This window comes from Eimeria tenella, genomic scaffold (genome assembly GCF_000499545.2).
Source record: "Eimeria tenella Houghton genomic scaffold, Eth_scaff2, whole genome shotgun sequence".
Classification (NCBI taxonomy): Eukaryota; Apicomplexa; class Conoidasida; order Eucoccidiorida; family Eimeriidae; genus Eimeria; species Eimeria tenella.
In genome coordinates this window covers 614,609-630,687 of record NW_013541843.1, presented here as the reverse complement: position 1 = coordinate 630,687, position 16,079 = coordinate 614,609, and the positions used below count along the sequence as shown (strand labels likewise).

Genomic DNA, 16,079 nt, shown 5'->3' with positions numbered 1-16,079 from the left:
CTCTCTTTGCTACTGCTTCTGGGAATCTTGCGGAGTGGCTGACAAATGTACTGGTCATTCTGCAGCTGCAGGCATTTGCGATAAGGCGAATGCGACCCTTTCTTTGGTCCCGGTTATGCAGTTGGTCTGTAGTGCGGACATCACTTCATGGCGTGGAAGTGGAGAGCCGGAGAGGGAACGTAAACGCATAAAGCCATTCAGACAAAGAGCTGTATACTTTTCTCAGATAAACAACCAAATGAGAGGAGGGACCACTTCTGAGCTGTCCCTCACAGGCTCTTGGGGCCCGCCTTCCTGCAGTGACTTGCTGCCGGCTTCCCAAATGCATGCACTGGGGTGTAGCAACGGGGTGGCCTAAAGAAATAGACTGAGATTTGGTCTTCTGTAATTAAGGAACTCCGTCGCCGTTATGTACGAAGATTGGGCCGGCAGGAAGGTTGACTCTAAATAACGGTGCTGAGGTAATGCGCATTCACATCCACACCTGTTCAATCTGCATGATCCACAAAGGTTGAGCCAGCCATGCACACAGACGAATTGAGGGTTTACGCAACGCCAAACAAGAGTCTTCCTCGTTTCCTTGCCTATCTGATTATATTGTCTCCAGCATTGTCAGGAATATACCCGCAGACACTCCGATCAGCATCGCCCACCCTCAGCTGTCAGGTGACGGGTAGAGGTGTATCTTTGTGATTTCACGAAATCTATCAACTCAACCGCTAGAATTATCAAGAAGAGCGTCAGGAACACCAGGTGCAGCACTGGTAGTACGTAGAAGACGTGCTGCCAATGCGGCACGCGTGGGGCCGAGTCTTTTTATGTGTGTCTGTAGTTCGTTGCTGCTTTTTTCCCAGTAGTTCCGTTGCCTTCCCTCTCACTGGAGGTTTCCCTGTTCCCTTTAATCCTTTTCTTGCTGCCTACCTCTCTTCCAAGTCCCTGCACTACGCCGTGACAAGCAGCAGCGACAGCAGCAGGATGGTGTCTAGGGGGGTCGACGCTGCCGCAGCCGAGCGGCTGGGAGCTCTACGCTTGCTTCTTCAGGCTCATCAGCTGGATGGCTTGATAGTTGATGATGCGGATGCTCATGGTAGCGAAATTCCAGCTAGAGCTTTTGCCCGTAGGACATTTTTGTCTAATTTTAGTGGCTCAAATGGATTGGCCCTTGTAACGAGAGACAGTGCATTCCTCTGGACAGACGGAAGGTAAGGATGCTTGTCTCACCCCTTACTCTAACCGCTGCCGCCTCTTGTAAAGCCTGCTGTGCCTTGACGGCTGGACGAGTTTCGTGTATTTTTTTGTCCCAGCTGCGGTGCATCGTCTAGCTTGTTTCTGTTTTGTAGCGCCGTTTACTCTTTGCCTCCTTGGGTATTCTCTTTATCGTCTACCACTTGCTGAGTCTTGCTGGCATTTGTTCTGTCCGCGCATCTGTGTCTTGTTCTAGTTCCATCATCGTTTTTCAGTGTACCGTTTGACAATGCATGTAGCTGTGCACACCTTTTCATGTGAGCAATCGACTCTCTGCCGACACCAGCCTCGGCATAGAACACAACAAGAAGAGCGAGGATTTACGAACGCGAGAGAGTAACGGCAGAATATCGAGAAAGGCGGAAATATGTATAGAGACAGGCAGAGATGCGCAATTATACGAATGATCGAGGCACAGCACAATTTGGCTGCTTTCGTGCTCTGTCCCACCTGAATTTGTATCTGTGGAGTCCCTCCATCGCTATGTCTTTGGTATTATATACAGTTTGCTGTGCTTGGGTCAGGTACTTCTCCCAAGCAGAGCAGCAGCTGCCCGTGGGATTATGGCAGCTCATGAAATCGGATTTCGGAAACACGCCAACGCTAACTCAGTTCCTAAAACAAGAAACGAAAAGTCAGCTCAAAACCCTGGGGACCCTAGAAATGCCTCGTCTGTCCGTTGAAGCTGGGATTGCCATTACAATTGATTAATAAAAAGGCAAATGGAGCATTAACGCTATAGCCTTGTGCCGAATGAAGACACCATACGCATTTAGTTTGTGCCTTGTTAGGAACGTGGAAGCCTAGCGGGTAACCAAGTTGGTGCACTGGTTGATGGTGCTTCAGCTTTGAGTGTTGTTTTGATGTGCAGTTCGACGTCTTGGTGTCGATGCTTTTACGACTTCACTGGGACTCCTTAGCCAGATAAAGGAGGCCGGTTTCAACGTCCAGCGAGAGGCTCAAACCCATCAGGTAGCTAGAGTTTACACCGCCATTCTTTTTTCCGCTAAACCGATGCTGGGAACCCGGAATTGGTGTCCTTGTGCTGGCTCAGGGGAGCCAGGACGCGTCGGTTAGGCACATCATTCCTCTGGATCAAAACCTTGTGGATGAGATATGGGGTGTCCAGAGGCCAGTCCTCCCCTCAAGCTCCGTGTACGCGCATCCGAAGGAATTTAGGGGTGAGAGAGGATTTAGCCAAAGAGTCGCATGCATGTATGCATTAGATCCCAGCTTGAATTTGCAGTCATGGAAACCGGACGATCGGAAGAAATTGTTAGTCTTTCGTCCTTATACTGTTAGGGCTGAAAGCTTTGGGATAAGCGTTGGAAGCGTGTCCGCAGGACTGTCTACGCGGGAAAAGGTGGCCAGGACGGTCCAGACGATGGCAAAGGAAGGCGCAGATCTTCTGCTGCTCTCGGTGAGTCTTCATGGACTGTTATGGAGAGGGGTTCCGGCTGTTTGCTGAGGGTTCCAGGGCTCGTGAAGCCAAGGTGCACACTGTGTAGGATGGGGCTGTGTCAAATTCTGTAGATCTGGGCCGCCAACATTTGAGAACACAAGTGAGGGGACGAGGCGCTGGACCCTAGGCATTGTGATGCGTTCATGTACGCCAGAGTCTTGACGAAGTGGCGTGGCTTACGAACCTGCGAGGATCAGATTCACCAAACAGCACTGTCTTTTATTCCTACGCCTTATTGGCTAAAGGCCCCAATGTAGCTTCTACTGAAGATCCCCACTGTGCGAAGCCGTGCCCCTGGCGCCTACTGTGAGCGGCTTCCTTCCTCTTCTGTGTCCATTCTCTCTGCGTAGTGTATCTGTCTAGTTCTGTGCAGAATAGACTTCCGTATAGACTCCGTTGTGCCGGCAATGTTCCATTCTTCAGTGTACCAAACGACTTGCTTGGTTTTCGGATTCAGGGTGTACACGGACCCTACCAGGGTATCCTCTTCGGCCAAGGCGGAACTGGAGACCGAAGGTGCTGTGTTAAGGCCTTATGAAAGCCTCGCCAGTGACCTACAGCTCCTCCTTACCTGGAATCTTAGGCAGCAGCAGCAGCTGCTGCAGCGAGAGCACCAACAGTTGCCGGAGGATCTGCAGCAGCAGACGCATGGGGGCCTGCTCGGTGCTGTTGATTGGCTTCTCGCTGGCGGCGACGAAACACGTCATGAGCCTAGATCGAAGCTGCAGATAACAGGGGCCCTTGATGAGCGGCGAGCGGCTTGGCTGGATCCCAAAATAAACTTGGCAATACACCGCATTCTGGCTGACTCGAAACGCCTTATCGTTAAGGACACACCTGTCTCTGTTGCTAAGGTTTGCAAAGCGGACACAAACTAACACACGCGCAGCCTGCACCATAGTGGTATATTCAACGGCCTGTGCACATGAAAAAGGGTTAAATCAATGGGGAAAACAAATGCTGGGTTGGCCCTGCATTGTGTATAGTATACATATCCAACTTCGTAGTGCTACCAGAAGCTCCGCTGCACTTCTGAGCTAGAACTTCGTGTGGACTCCTGTCGTGCCTTTTTTTTGCATTTTTAGGCTGCTAAGGATGAGAAGGAACTCAAAGGAATGGCCGAAGCTCACGAGGATGACGGGGTGGCCCTGGCCACTTTCTTCTGCTGGTTTGAGAAACAGCTGCTAGCCAATGCCAGAGCGACAATGACGCCGCCGCAGCAGCAGGAGCATGGTGGACAAGAATGCAGCCTGACGGAATGGACGCTGAAGGAAGCCGTAGATGCATCCAGAGAAGCCATGGTAAACACTTGACACACCTGCATCAAAACCAAGTCCCAATAGTGCTTCAGTCAAGTGCAGAGACGGCTGCTTCTGGACCGCTGTTTCCCAACATGGGAGAAGCTATCGACGAGCATGCCTACCGCTTAGATACGTACTTGAAATTGCCTGTGAGGCTGTGTACCTGCGCATGTCGTTAATTTTCGCTCGTAGTTCCATTCATTGCATTCATTTGCTCTTTTGTGTCGCCTTTTGTTCCCCCTGAAAGTCTGATCTGTTCAGGGGTACTTCCTTTGCATCGATATCTTGCTTCGGCTCCAATTGTGCGTTAGCCCACTACAGGTGAGAATGCGTCATTCACAGGTGCCTGCGGGTTCCCCTTTTACTGGAGCAGGAACAGTAAGGAGCACTGTTACCAATTACGTCTTCGGCGTTTTCAGGCCAGACCCGGAGACAAGTCTGCAGCTTAAGGCCCGCATGTCCGAGCCTCAAGGCTTACTATGCGTTACAGTAAGAGGCCCTGGTGGGGACCCTCCCGCTCAAAATGAATCCCCGGTGTTCTTGCTGGACTCGGGAGGACAGTACCTCACAGGAACTACAGACGTTACCCGCACGCTTCACCTTGGCGAGCCCACAGATGAGCAAAAGGAGGCCTACACACTCGTTTTGAAGGTGAGGCATCAAAACAGTGGATGAAACGCTTCTAAGGAGCCTAGATACACAAAAAGCAGCCCGTTGTCTGTGTCCCCATGCCTGATCGTCTGCGAGCGATTGCCGTTATCTCCATGGCGTCTTTCTCTTCGTGCTGTCATGCCTCCGAATATAACCTGTATTGTTTCTGTATGTTCGTTTGCCTGTGCCGCCATCGAACTTTTGCGGTCCTGCGGAGCTGTGTCTCCCAAGCTAGCGGGGGCTGGTTTTATACATTGTTTTTGTTTGTTCTACAGGGGATGATAGGACTGAGCGCTCAAAAGTTTCCTGAGGGCTCAAAAGGACCGCAAATCGATGCACTAGCGAGACAACACCTTTGGAACAGGGGCCTCGATTATATGCACGGTAAATTCCGCCTTAAGTCGCGTTCACTCTGGCAGGCACGGGCAGACGCACGGACACACAGCAGTGTAGACTGATTGTAAGCTAGGGTGCCATTGGTAGGGCAGAACATGGTAGCAATACATTTCAGCACATGTTAACAAAGAGATGTTAACAGCCACGCGAAGCGCATGACTGCTGAATGCACAGCGACTCACACACAACTGGACGCAGCAGGACACGAACCCAAGCAACGCAGAAGCCCATAAACACAAAAAGCAAGGAAAATCACAGGAGCGCATATGTTCCCCCGAAGCTTTTGAATGCACCTGTTGCACTTTAGGGACGGGACACGGAGTTGGGCACTTTCTCAACGTGCATGAAGGCCCCATAGGCATTTCTCCCCGTCTGACGGTAGGGGCCAAGTTCAGCTACTGCTGCAGTAGCAGAAAAAGTTGCTGCTACATATAAGTCTGTTGACCTCTCCCGGCTAATGCAGGTGATACCGTTAATAGGTCCCAAAGCAAAACAGGTTTGATTTTGTCTGTGCCTATCCGATTAGCCTGCTTTTGTGTGTGACTTGCTGACAGGGAGCGGCATCGCTTCATGAAATGCAGCCTGGCGCTGTACTCTCTATAGAGCCTGGCTTTTACAAGGATAAAGCCTTCGGTATTCGCATAGAGAACCTTGCGGCGGTGAAACCGTGAGCCTTAGAAGGAAGCCACCCCTACTACAGGGGACAGGACACGCAAAAAAAATATTCCTGTGAATATTTTGGCTGTTCATATATTTTGTGCCGCTACCAGTGTTAGTTTTCAGGTGCCACTGGTAGTAAATATACCACGTGCGGCGTGATGGGGCACGGCTGTCTGCTGAGGCTTTGCACACTGGAAAGCAAAATCTGCAGGAGTGTGCATGATCCCTCCAACTTCTAGAGAACTTGGGTGTGCACTTTGTGTGTTGGGTGTGCACTTTGTGTGTTGGCTCACTATCTAGACTGGCGTGAAGCCATGCAGCTGCTTTATTTTTCGCCTCTGCACGCTGTTGCTGCTGTTGTGCGCAGGAGTGGACTCAGCCACCGCGGCAGGCGATTTTTGGAATTCGATTCTCTCACCCTTGTGCCCATTCAAGCCAGACTCATCGATGCCTCTCTCCTTACGCGCCAGGTTAGCCTACGAAAGGTTGGAAGCGCTTGCCGGGGCTTTCGTTCTCACGTGGAAACGCCTGTCAGCGAACTAGCTTGCTGGCTCCGCAACACGCTTTCCAGCTAGGTTCAGTTCTACACGTGAACTAAGTGTCTTGCAGCTTTAATTCTCCTTTTGGCGGTGTAAGTCGCAGAATTTGTACAGCTAAAGCCGTGGGGCTTTTGCGCTCCCTCTATTTCTGCTTGTGTAGGAGATAGCGTGGCTTGACGCCTACCACCAGCGTGTTTTTACGCGCATATCTTCTCGCCTTACAACGAAGGGGAAGGATTTTCCCTTTCGCCCGCCTCTTCCGCAGGCAGTGTCCGTCACCAGCGAGGAGGTGCGCTTGTGGCTGAAGAAGAACACCCAGCCTTTGCACGAACTGCTGCAGACTGAGTGGCCCTGATGTTTCTGCCGATAGGGTGGACCGCCTTGCTTCTGAAGACGACATCTGCCATGCAAGTGCCCGTGCTGCTCTTGATAGCTGGACACCTCAGTGCGACCACTCGAAGGGTACGCCATGGCACATTATAGTGGGCTGCCGGTGCAGTGCATAATGCTCAGTGTCATCGTGGAGAAAATATTACACTAATGAATGCTCTCGTTGAAGATGATAACGATAAGTGGTGCCTTCAATTGATCATAAAATTGTGGGTCATCACGTTAAACTGCTCCAGAGACGCTGCTCCAAGGGGACTGACTAGAGCTGCTTGCCAGCAGGGGAATCACCGCATGGCTTATCCCCAACGGCGCACTTCACCCCACCAGTCCAATATGCCAGCGGTTCTCCGTTGGCCACTGGGGCGCTGCTGCACACTGCTGACGCGATACTCAGGCTGGGTCCAGCACATATCGCTGCAGCCGCAAGTTTTGGAGCTTGTTCCTTTGGGCTTCGCCCTTTCACTTGTGTACCGGAGAATTGTCTCCAAGTCACTTCTGAGTGCGCAAAGTGATACAGCAAAAAGCCACAATTATTTGGCACCTGTCGTGCATACAGCGACAACACGATCGAGTGCAACTAGACCCCCTGTGTGGGGATTGTCAAATTGTTTCACGTGTCGGCGTAGTTCACAGGTGGATTTATTTTTGCGACATCCACTTGGCACGGTTTTCTTAGAGGCATTGGGCGGAACCTGTGGCGAAGGCAGGCTGCAACGGGAAGACCCAGCAGCCAAGCAGCTAGGGAAGTTCCTGGTTCTTCGTTATATAGTTTCAAGAGCGCGGTAGTCCTGTCGGCCGTTTAGCCCTCACAGGCTCTTGACTTTCCCAGCATCCTTGCTTTCGTACTAAGTCGATAGGGACAAAAAATGTGCTTCTTCGTTGTTTGTATCGGAAAGTGGAGGACGGAGCAACCTCATTCTGAGTACTCGCGTCGGCATCACAAATCCCACGCAGGCAGCTCCGAACACTGCTCAGAAGCAGCTCTAGAAGATCTTGCCCACCCAAGGATGGGCCTTCTTGTTCCGTTAATAGGGGAACGGCTCGAAACCGCCTCTTGGCGAGATTAGGCCAAAGTCTATGCAACCCGCACGTTCTCTGACAGATCGATGCGACCAATGTAGGGACAACGGGAACCCATATTGTGTACGTTTGCCCATTTATTCCAGACAAGTGGAACCCGTCTACACTGCTTCAAGCATGCACACGGCTCATTTCGCCGTCTGCTCCTTCGCTGCCTCGAAGGCTGCCTGCCAGTGAGCTCGTGCATTCCCCTGCAGTGTACTTCCCTTTACCTTGTGAGGTTAACGATAGTATTTAGCCGCTCCGGCCCTGCGGCCGCCTGGTAACTCCAGTGTGTCCGTTTCTCACAGGGCATGTTGTCTGGTCCAGTCCATCTTCCTGCGTGAAGCGACTGCAGCACTATGTGACTTTTGCTCCTATCATCTGACTGCTTTCTTAACCCCCTAGTATGAAGTAATTATTTTAATATGCAACAGGAAATATCTTATAAGTCTAACCTTCTCCACAGCCATCTCTCCTCATCCTGCCGTTCCGCATCTCCCTCTCGAGTGGTCGCCGGCGTTCTCAGAGTCTAGCTAATGCAGCGAACGCAGCATATTGTTCAAGTTAATTGTCAAACACGGTGAGCCATGGGCATATAACAGCTCATCTTTGATTCATCACTGCTCATTCTCGTACTTTCGTCTGCAGGACCAAACAGCAGTCTGCTGGCTGGCACCGTCCAGCACTGCTCACAGTCCCACTGGTACGTGCAGCAGCTTAAAACTTCCAGAGTCTCCTCATAAAATTTAACAGAGCTTTAGAGTTATTCGCGTTTTTTGTCTCATGCATTCCGTTGGGCAGTTCGTTCTGCCCCGCGTCTTTTCGCGTTGTCATGCGGAGGCCTCACATCAACGACATTGACAGGTGAAGAAAGCATTTCTTTGAAGTATCTTCTCCTCCGAACTTCAATTTTTATTCCCAGGTGAAATTTTCGAAGTAAGGGCAGCTGAAGTCTCAACTGCTGTATCTACAGCGATCGGATGTCGGCGCACGTGCTTCTCATGGTGGAAGCTGCGCTCTGGTGCTGCTGCAGTTTCTGTTGCTAGTGTTGGCTCAGCCTTTGGAAAAGAAGCCAGAGTTTCTGCCGCAGTGAGGGTGTCTGAGTTCATAGTATTACGTCACGAAGCGCCCCGGCAGTCCAGCTCTTTTTGGCGCTTCCTCACACAGATCACCACCACAGGCTCTAGGCTGCGATGCAGCGGACATGCACGTCAAAGAAAGTCATCTCTAGTTTGTGCTGCATCATCGGCTCGTTGCGCCGAGGGGATGGGGTCCCCTCTGCTGTCCCTGCTGATGCAGTTGGCTCTTTTTGTCCTATTGGGGCTGATCGCGCATGCAGAAGCAGCGAGTAACGACTCCGACATTTCTCTTGTGCATCGAGGCGAAGCTTTCTGGCTGTGCCACACGGGGACAAAGGGTGTATCCTGTGGCAGCCGCAGGGAACCGGCGCTTAATGACTCAAAAGTATATTGCGGCAGCGGCTTTTGCTGTCCAGACACGGAAGATGTTGTTCCCCTAACTTGCAAGGAGGAGCCCTGCGAAAACCAACTTGCCCGGACTCCGGGAGCTTGCAGTGAGTATATAGCATCCTGATGCCTGTCTCGGAAGGGCGGAGATTGGCCCATGGACTTGTTGATATTGGAAGCAATGCTTACGTATGATACATTTCACGCTACTATACCTCTGTCTCGTGTTCTTTAGTATTAGATGCTGGCGGGGATGCTGCCTGTTTTCGACTGCTTGTGCGTCTGTGTTTCGCTGCAGACTGTGAACAGTTTGCACATAGCTGCACCTCCTCTGATGGGGCTTCACATTGCGTAGATATCCCTCTCAGCGGTCGCCTGTCAGGGGCTGCTTGCGTCTGCAAATCCCCCTACACTGCGGACCAACGCCGTCAGAAATGTGTGCTGAGTGCGTCCTTCAGATAAGAGGTCCTGCATCAGTAGAGCACTTCAAAGCGAAGAGGTCAGAGGTTGCTGTGGCCGTGCTGCGTTTAAATGAATTCGTTTAATATTGCCTTGGCTGTTCTGTCTCGAGCTGGAAGGGTGCTCCTCATCGCGCCGCCATTTGAGGTGTCCTTGTAGCTGCGTGCAGATTTTTGCTATGCCTGCTGCTAACCGCAACGGCTATGAATGAACTCTATATCCTTTTATATTTGGTATGCATGACAAAAGCTGTATGGTTTTCTGTTGGTCGTTTATGGCTGTTTCTCAGACGTTTGCGATGACAATGCTTGTGGCCCGCCAGAAGCTGTCAAGTTTTGCTACCCGTCAAGGGTAGTGACAAGTCCTCCAGGGCAGACCAAGTCCGAAGCGACATGCGTCTGTGCGCCGAATTTCGTGCTGAATTCTGCGTTACAGAAATGCGTGCCTGCTCCTTATGACAGGTGTGATAAGGAGGCCCCATGCGGCCCTGTGGAGGGGGTCAACACATGCAGTGAGCATCCAATGACTGGCAAGTTCATATGCACGTGTCGGTCGGGATACGTGCTCAACACAAGGGAGAACCAGTGCCAGAAAAGGTGCTCAGAGGAGGAGGCAGCTCTTTGTGGCTCGACAGAGGCACACGACGCTGAGTCTTGTTCCATGGGCATCGGTGGGAGGGTGTGCGCTTGCAAAGACGGTTATACGTGGGATGCGGCACTCCGTCAGTGCGTGACGTCTGATTGTTACTTGCCTTCATGTGGTTGGCCAGAAGGCGTGGCGACCTGTGAAAAAAAGCAAGGGAAGTCGGTTTGTACGTGTGCCGATGGATTTCAAATGAATGCATCGGGAGAATGCTTACCGAAATGTCCTGCAGGTTGGTGGTACAACAGAAACCGCGAGCTGTGCGAACTTCCCCCCTCTGCATGCCCACTGACGGATTGCGGAAGCGATGAGTCGGTTGAGGCTTGCCTGGTGGACAAAGATTCCGGTACACAGATATGCAAGTGTAAGGCAGGCTACGGACTTGACACTCGAACGGGAAAGTGTGCTTTACTGACTGCATGCGATGCGGACAAGTGCCACCCGTTTGGACCAGATGCAGTATGTGTCTCGGACGGCTCCGTGGAACACTCATGTCAATGCATTACTATGATGAAGACGGTGGGAAACGAAACGACGCCAGTAGTCAAGGCGTGCGATCCAGTAGAATGCCCTGACCCGTCCATTTGTGGGTACCCGGAGGCGGTTATGGAGTGTTTATGGGGTGCTTCAACCCACCAGTGTCTCTGCAATGGCATGTACATGCTGAACGTACATACAGGCAAGTGCGTTCCTAGGGATATGCTGATGATGTCGACAACTAAAGTGCCTGAAGGGGCTCTCCGAGTTTCTGCATCCCGCGCCCCTTTGCATTTTAGAATCAGTGCTGCCCCATGCGTTAGGGCAGAGTTCAACACGGCCAGTAGAACTTTCGACGTACAGGCGTATCATACAGTAAGCCATTTCAGACGAGGTGAACTGCCTGAGCTGTACATAGCTTACAGACGGTTTTGCAAGCGGAGCCGCGTCCCCATATTTAAGCGAGCTTGAGTACAAGTGCAGACGAATATGACGCAATTGCCATGTTGATTTTCCCAGACACGGAATCGAAAATTTCGTACTTCGTGTTTGTGTGTGTGCATTGTCTTGCGTTTCGCGGCATGACAGAGTGGAGAATATCACACGACTAGACTTACGCTGCCGTATCACTCAGGGCATCACACAGGAGTGGCTTTTACATGTAGGATATCTCCGGCCCCCGGGGGGTTCGATGTTTCTCTGGTTTATGAATTACGCCCGAGCAAGCTTAGACAAACCGTGGAGCAGACATCATTTCGGGTGTACACTGACCCAGTCACGCGGCAAGCAGTCCGTGATGCTGGGGGCAGCCTCGAAGGTGCCGTCGCTGCTGTGAAGGTGTCTGCGAAGCAAACCCCTTGCGAGATCTCAAACGTAGCTGTTGTGGCAATGTCTCCCGAGGATGAGGACCAGGAGCGCTTTGAGAATCTTAAGATTTTGCTTAAGAAGTTGCCTACAGCTGACGCAAACGCTCCATCAACGCCTACTGGATTTCCAGAGCTTAACGGTGGCGAGCAGCAGCCAGGTGAAACGGAGGTGGATACTATAGCGTTCCCTTCACCATCAGAAGACACAGAAGAGCCGCCAGAACCCGAAAAGGACACGCCTCTGCAGTTCCCTCCACCTACCGATCCAGTTGTCGCTACTGACAGTGGCGCTGGAGCCAGTGCACCATCGACAGGCGAGCAAGACACAGAGCCAGGCAACTCCAGTGGTCCAGGGACATCGAATCCCTTAACGGGTGATTTATAGAGTTGTTGGCCTGCTAGTAAGGATAAACCGACAGCTCCTTCGGGTGTGGGGACATTATACAGCTGTAAGTACTGAGGGTTGTATGAGGCAAGTATAGCGAGGATGTCGCTGCCAAATAAGACTGCTTGCAGCTTCGTATGGGGGAAGAGTTTTTTACATCGTAGGGGTTGGCCACACTGAAGGAAATTCCTTTTCCCCAGTTGAGATGTGGAGGTAGAGTTGCCGTGCTGGCGCTGTCCGGAAAAACATTCATTTTGGAGCTGTTGTACCCCGCACATGTAGCAGAGTGCTCCTTGCTTCGTTCACTTGCTTGCGTAATATGGTACTGTTCACGTGGTCGCTATTGATCCACCCGCAGGCACTGGAACCACGATGGTGAGGAGGCGTTTGCAGGAGTTATGCATTTTAAGTCAATTGTGCATTTCGCAGACTAGAGGTGGGAATGGCGTTAGGTGATTACGCTAGGGAACTGAGGCCATGTGCTACCCTCGTAGGAAGCTGATGACCAGTTACTTTGGGCTCTGATGAGATAGCCACGCAATTATTCTGCAGGCTAGTAGCACCACATTACGAGCGAACTTTGGTAACTTACTGCGTTGTTTACACGGAGGTCAGCGTATTTACACGGAGGTTAACATACGCATAGGGAGGGTTAGTAGCATATGGTCGTGTAACGGCAGGATGCGGCCGTCAAAGTTGTGTATACTGAAATGTGTTTGTAGGTGCTTAGGTCGTTATCTGCACTGAGTCAGAGAATGCTTTGAAGGTAGCGTCACATCTCCATGGAACTAGCTTTTCGACCAGCTTTGAGGCCCTTGGAATGCCTGTCTGACCTTCTAACTACCTGCACGTGTGGTACAGACTCATTTGAGTAGTTCTTGCGTGCGCTCCTCTTCCAGGAAACAAACGCTTTGAAATAGCTCCAATATATGTTGGAACTGCGCACTAGTTGCCGCTTCCATTCCAGGCTCAGGCTTTTCGCAACTACTTATAGCACTGACGAATAGTCTGATGTAGATGGCGCTCTTCGCACACTTGCTTTTTTGATTTGGTTGATATTCCAAAGCTCACATGTTCGGGCTTTTGGCAGTGGAAGTTAGGGAGCTCCAGCACCCAGAGGCGCTGCATGGTGAGCAGCATGCAGAGGAGAATGGCTGCGCCTGTCATGCGAATCAGTTAATTAAAAATTACGATCGTCCAACTGAAGCGATCGTTCTACTTCCATGCAACCTTATGGATGGCAAGCTGGACCTTAGGTCTGCTGGGTTGGGCGCACGAACTGGCGAACTTCAGTACTGGCAGCGTTACTCCAGGTTCCTTCAGTTTTGCAGTTTTGCGAAATGATCTCTGTACTTTCTAAGAGCTTGAATCGCTTAAGAATGGTCCCACACATATCTATCTGAACGTCTCTCCTACACAGCGCTTCTCGGAAACACAAGCAGCTGGGTATGGTCGGCAGCAACAGGGATGAGGATGTAGTTGATCAATCAGTTTTGAGGTAGATAACCCATGCGGGAAGAGCATCGGCGCTTATTATCAACCGGCCTGAACAGCTCAGCGTAGCGAAAGGTTCAAGCGGGTGAGCTGTGATTGGGCGTGGTGCTATCGTCAAACAAGAAAACCCGAAGCAAGTAGCTACCAACATTGCCTCAAACGCCTGCAGTAGGATTTGCATTACGAGCGGGCGTCTGTCAGAAGGTAAGCTAAGACCTTAAGGGGTTCATGACGGTCCATAATCCCAAGTGTATTCGCAACGTTACCAGTGGCTTTTGCCTCAGTTTTCGTCGCAACGGTGAGAGTCGTGGATCTTCGCGGTTCCAGGCGGAAGGACTTCTTATCTAGCGAAAAAGCTGGCTGGTCTACCTAAAACGTGGGATGCAAGATGAAGCACAGGAAGCTGTGAGTTTTAAATGAGATGCGGAGGACTATGTGACGTTCTGCCTACCCTGTTGTTCGTGTAGGACACGCAGAATTTGTAGACGAACAATGGGAGCTGATATCGGCGTACGCCGCCCCTCATAACCACACCTGAGCTGCGAATTCCGTTGCTGTGTCCAAGGGGTTCTTAAATTCAATTAAAAGGCCTTTTCCCTTAGGCACTTTTATTGGCCCCTGAGCTTCTGGCGCCGTGGCACGTCCAACCAAAAGGGCCTGTGCAGAACTTACACGAAGGCAACAGCCACGCTGTTGGAAATGTCGAAGGGCCACACATGATCCAGCGCATTAACAGATGCAGCTCTTCCCTGTGTTGGATCTCGAAGGCTTTACCTTGTATTCTTGGCCTTCTGCGCCACGAACGCACAAGATGGCCTTGGTGTCTTGCAGTCTAGAAGGAACAAACTTGACGGGGACGCAGATTTCAATCCCCTGTCCGTCAATATCTGCTGGGAGTTGCATCACCTTGCTTTCAAGAATAAACATGTCCGGTGCATTTGCTGGCCTTTGAGGAAGTGAGTACTCTGCTGGAAATTCCAAACTAATTTGGTACAAAGTTGCCTTTTTCCCAAAATGCATGAAACGAACATATTGCTGCGAGTCCCTCCCCAGAGGTGCCGAAAATGTGATACGCTTTTCCACACCAGGGTTCTTCATCTCGTACTTTACAAGGTACTTGAATAACCCCAACTCCTCACTAGTTAACAAAACGCTTGCCTCTCCACTCCCTGGGACCGTCGGCCTCATCAGTATGTCCACTGTCGATGTTGTTTGAGGAGCAACGGCAAACGACTGTGGTAGGAAGCTAATTTCTTGGTGAGTCGATGTGCACTGAATGCTTGCGCGTTTACTCGACGGATTTTCAATATCAAGTCTGTGACGGTAAAGCTGACGAGTATTCCCGTTGAAATTGATTGTTCCCATGGAGCCTCCTTCATTAAATTGAATTCTGGCATCCGCAAGTGTAAAATCCCCTGTTGATGGGTTTGTGAATTGAAAGCGGACCACTGAGTTACAGGGCTTCAAAGCAGAGACGGAGAACCTGTATTCCCTAATCTGACCTCCTGGTACATCTAAGAAGGTGGGAGCCTGAACGCGTTCGCAAAGAAATTACTTGCACGCTACACAGGAAAAGAGGGCTTCGTAATTCGAGAGAGCGCTCTAATCATCAGGCGCGCAAGCGAGGTGAGCTAAGGAGCCAAGAGTGATAAACATTGTGATGTTTGTTCTTCCCCCCATAGCATTCCAAAATAGCTCCAAAGAAATATGAATTGGGTTGTTGTTAGATATAACTTCACTCAGCTTGCTTACCTGAACTTGCAATCCATGCCCTCCAGTCGGTTGCAAGATTGTGTAAGTTGCATTAAAAGTTTGTCTTGAACCCAGCCAGTTTCTTATCTTGATGTTCACAATGGTCTGCTGTTTGCAGGCGGCGACTATCTCGACTGTCTGCTCAACAGTCGGCTCTGTTGCGGTTCCAATCATTCTGAGGAAAGAGAAATGTCATGTAAAAGGACCTTAAAGTAGACGGCATTCACATATCGCTGGAATAAATAGGTTTATTCGGCCTCTACAAAAGTATTCAGAGTCAAAGGCACGTCTTGAAGAGAGAAGATGAGCCTTAAGTTGCAGACGGCTGTAGTTTGGCTACAGCCAAACCACCGAGCGAAGGAGTGGGTGAATTCGGAATCACTAGCGAAGCTCTTGCAGTCATGGTACTTGCCCTCAAATCTACTTGATGCGGGTCTTTCAAGGAATACGGGACATGTGGATACTCAAATATGTGCATACTTAAAGTACCTAATGCAACAAGCTTCCCCAGCTGGAAGGGCGCAAAAGATGCTGGCTGAGTGCAGGGCGGGAAGTGAGTGGGAAGTTGGTTTTGTAAGAAGCTGGTCAGGACTGGAGCTTGAGTCAGCAGTCATCGTCAAGGGATGATACGTAAGCTGAAGTGCTACCCTTTGCTGAGGAGGTATTGTGACCGTCCCACAAGGCTGGAAAGAGAAATAGTTGATATCGCGTGGGGATTCTACCGAAATGGTTGGCGTCGCCGTCCATTCCACTTTTTTTGTGTTTTTTAAATAGAAAGTTTTTGTAACTGGGGACCGAACACTTGTAGCAAACTTCACCACGTGAATGGCAT

General features: G+C 50.8%; 3 protein-coding genes across 3 annotated transcripts; 2 read left to right on the top strand and 1 right to left on the bottom strand.

The window, feature by feature from the left end:
- Window positions 1-975: 975 nt before the first annotated feature.
- Window positions 976-6,609, top strand: ETH_00029300 (X-prolyl aminopeptidase, putative; the record flags this gene model as incomplete). The annotated part of the gene is made up of 15 exons (XM_013374302.1): window positions 976-1,202; window positions 1,770-1,879; window positions 2,117-2,217; window positions 2,300-2,426; window positions 2,589-2,665; window positions 2,862-3,013; window positions 3,165-3,561; window positions 3,793-4,008; window positions 4,256-4,329; window positions 4,428-4,659; window positions 4,935-5,043; window positions 5,363-5,433; window positions 5,610-5,722; window positions 6,083-6,185; window positions 6,415-6,609. The coding sequence occupies 15 exons, from the start codon at window positions 976-978 to the stop codon at window positions 6,607-6,609; spliced, it is 2,304 nt and encodes a 767-aa protein (XP_013229756.1).
- Window positions 6,610-8,999: 2,390 nt separating this feature from the next.
- Window positions 9,000-12,001, top strand: ETH_00029295 (Micronemal protein 8, related; the record flags this gene model as incomplete). The annotated part of the gene is made up of 4 exons (XM_013374301.1): window positions 9,000-9,279; window positions 9,471-9,617; window positions 9,921-11,125; window positions 11,339-12,001. 4 exons carry the CDS (start codon window positions 9,000-9,002, stop codon window positions 11,999-12,001), a joined length of 2,295 nt encoding a protein of 764 aa, XP_013229755.1.
- Window positions 12,002-13,675: 1,674 nt separating this feature from the next.
- On the bottom strand, window positions 13,676-15,421 carry ETH_00029290 (uncharacterized protein; the record flags this gene model as incomplete). Its single annotated transcript, XM_013374300.1, has 4 exons — window positions 13,676-13,864; window positions 14,030-14,152; window positions 14,270-15,025; window positions 15,248-15,421. 4 exons carry the CDS (start codon window positions 15,419-15,421, stop codon window positions 13,676-13,678), a joined length of 1,242 nt encoding a protein of 413 aa, XP_013229754.1.
- Between the last annotated feature and the right edge of the window lie 658 nt (window positions 15,422-16,079).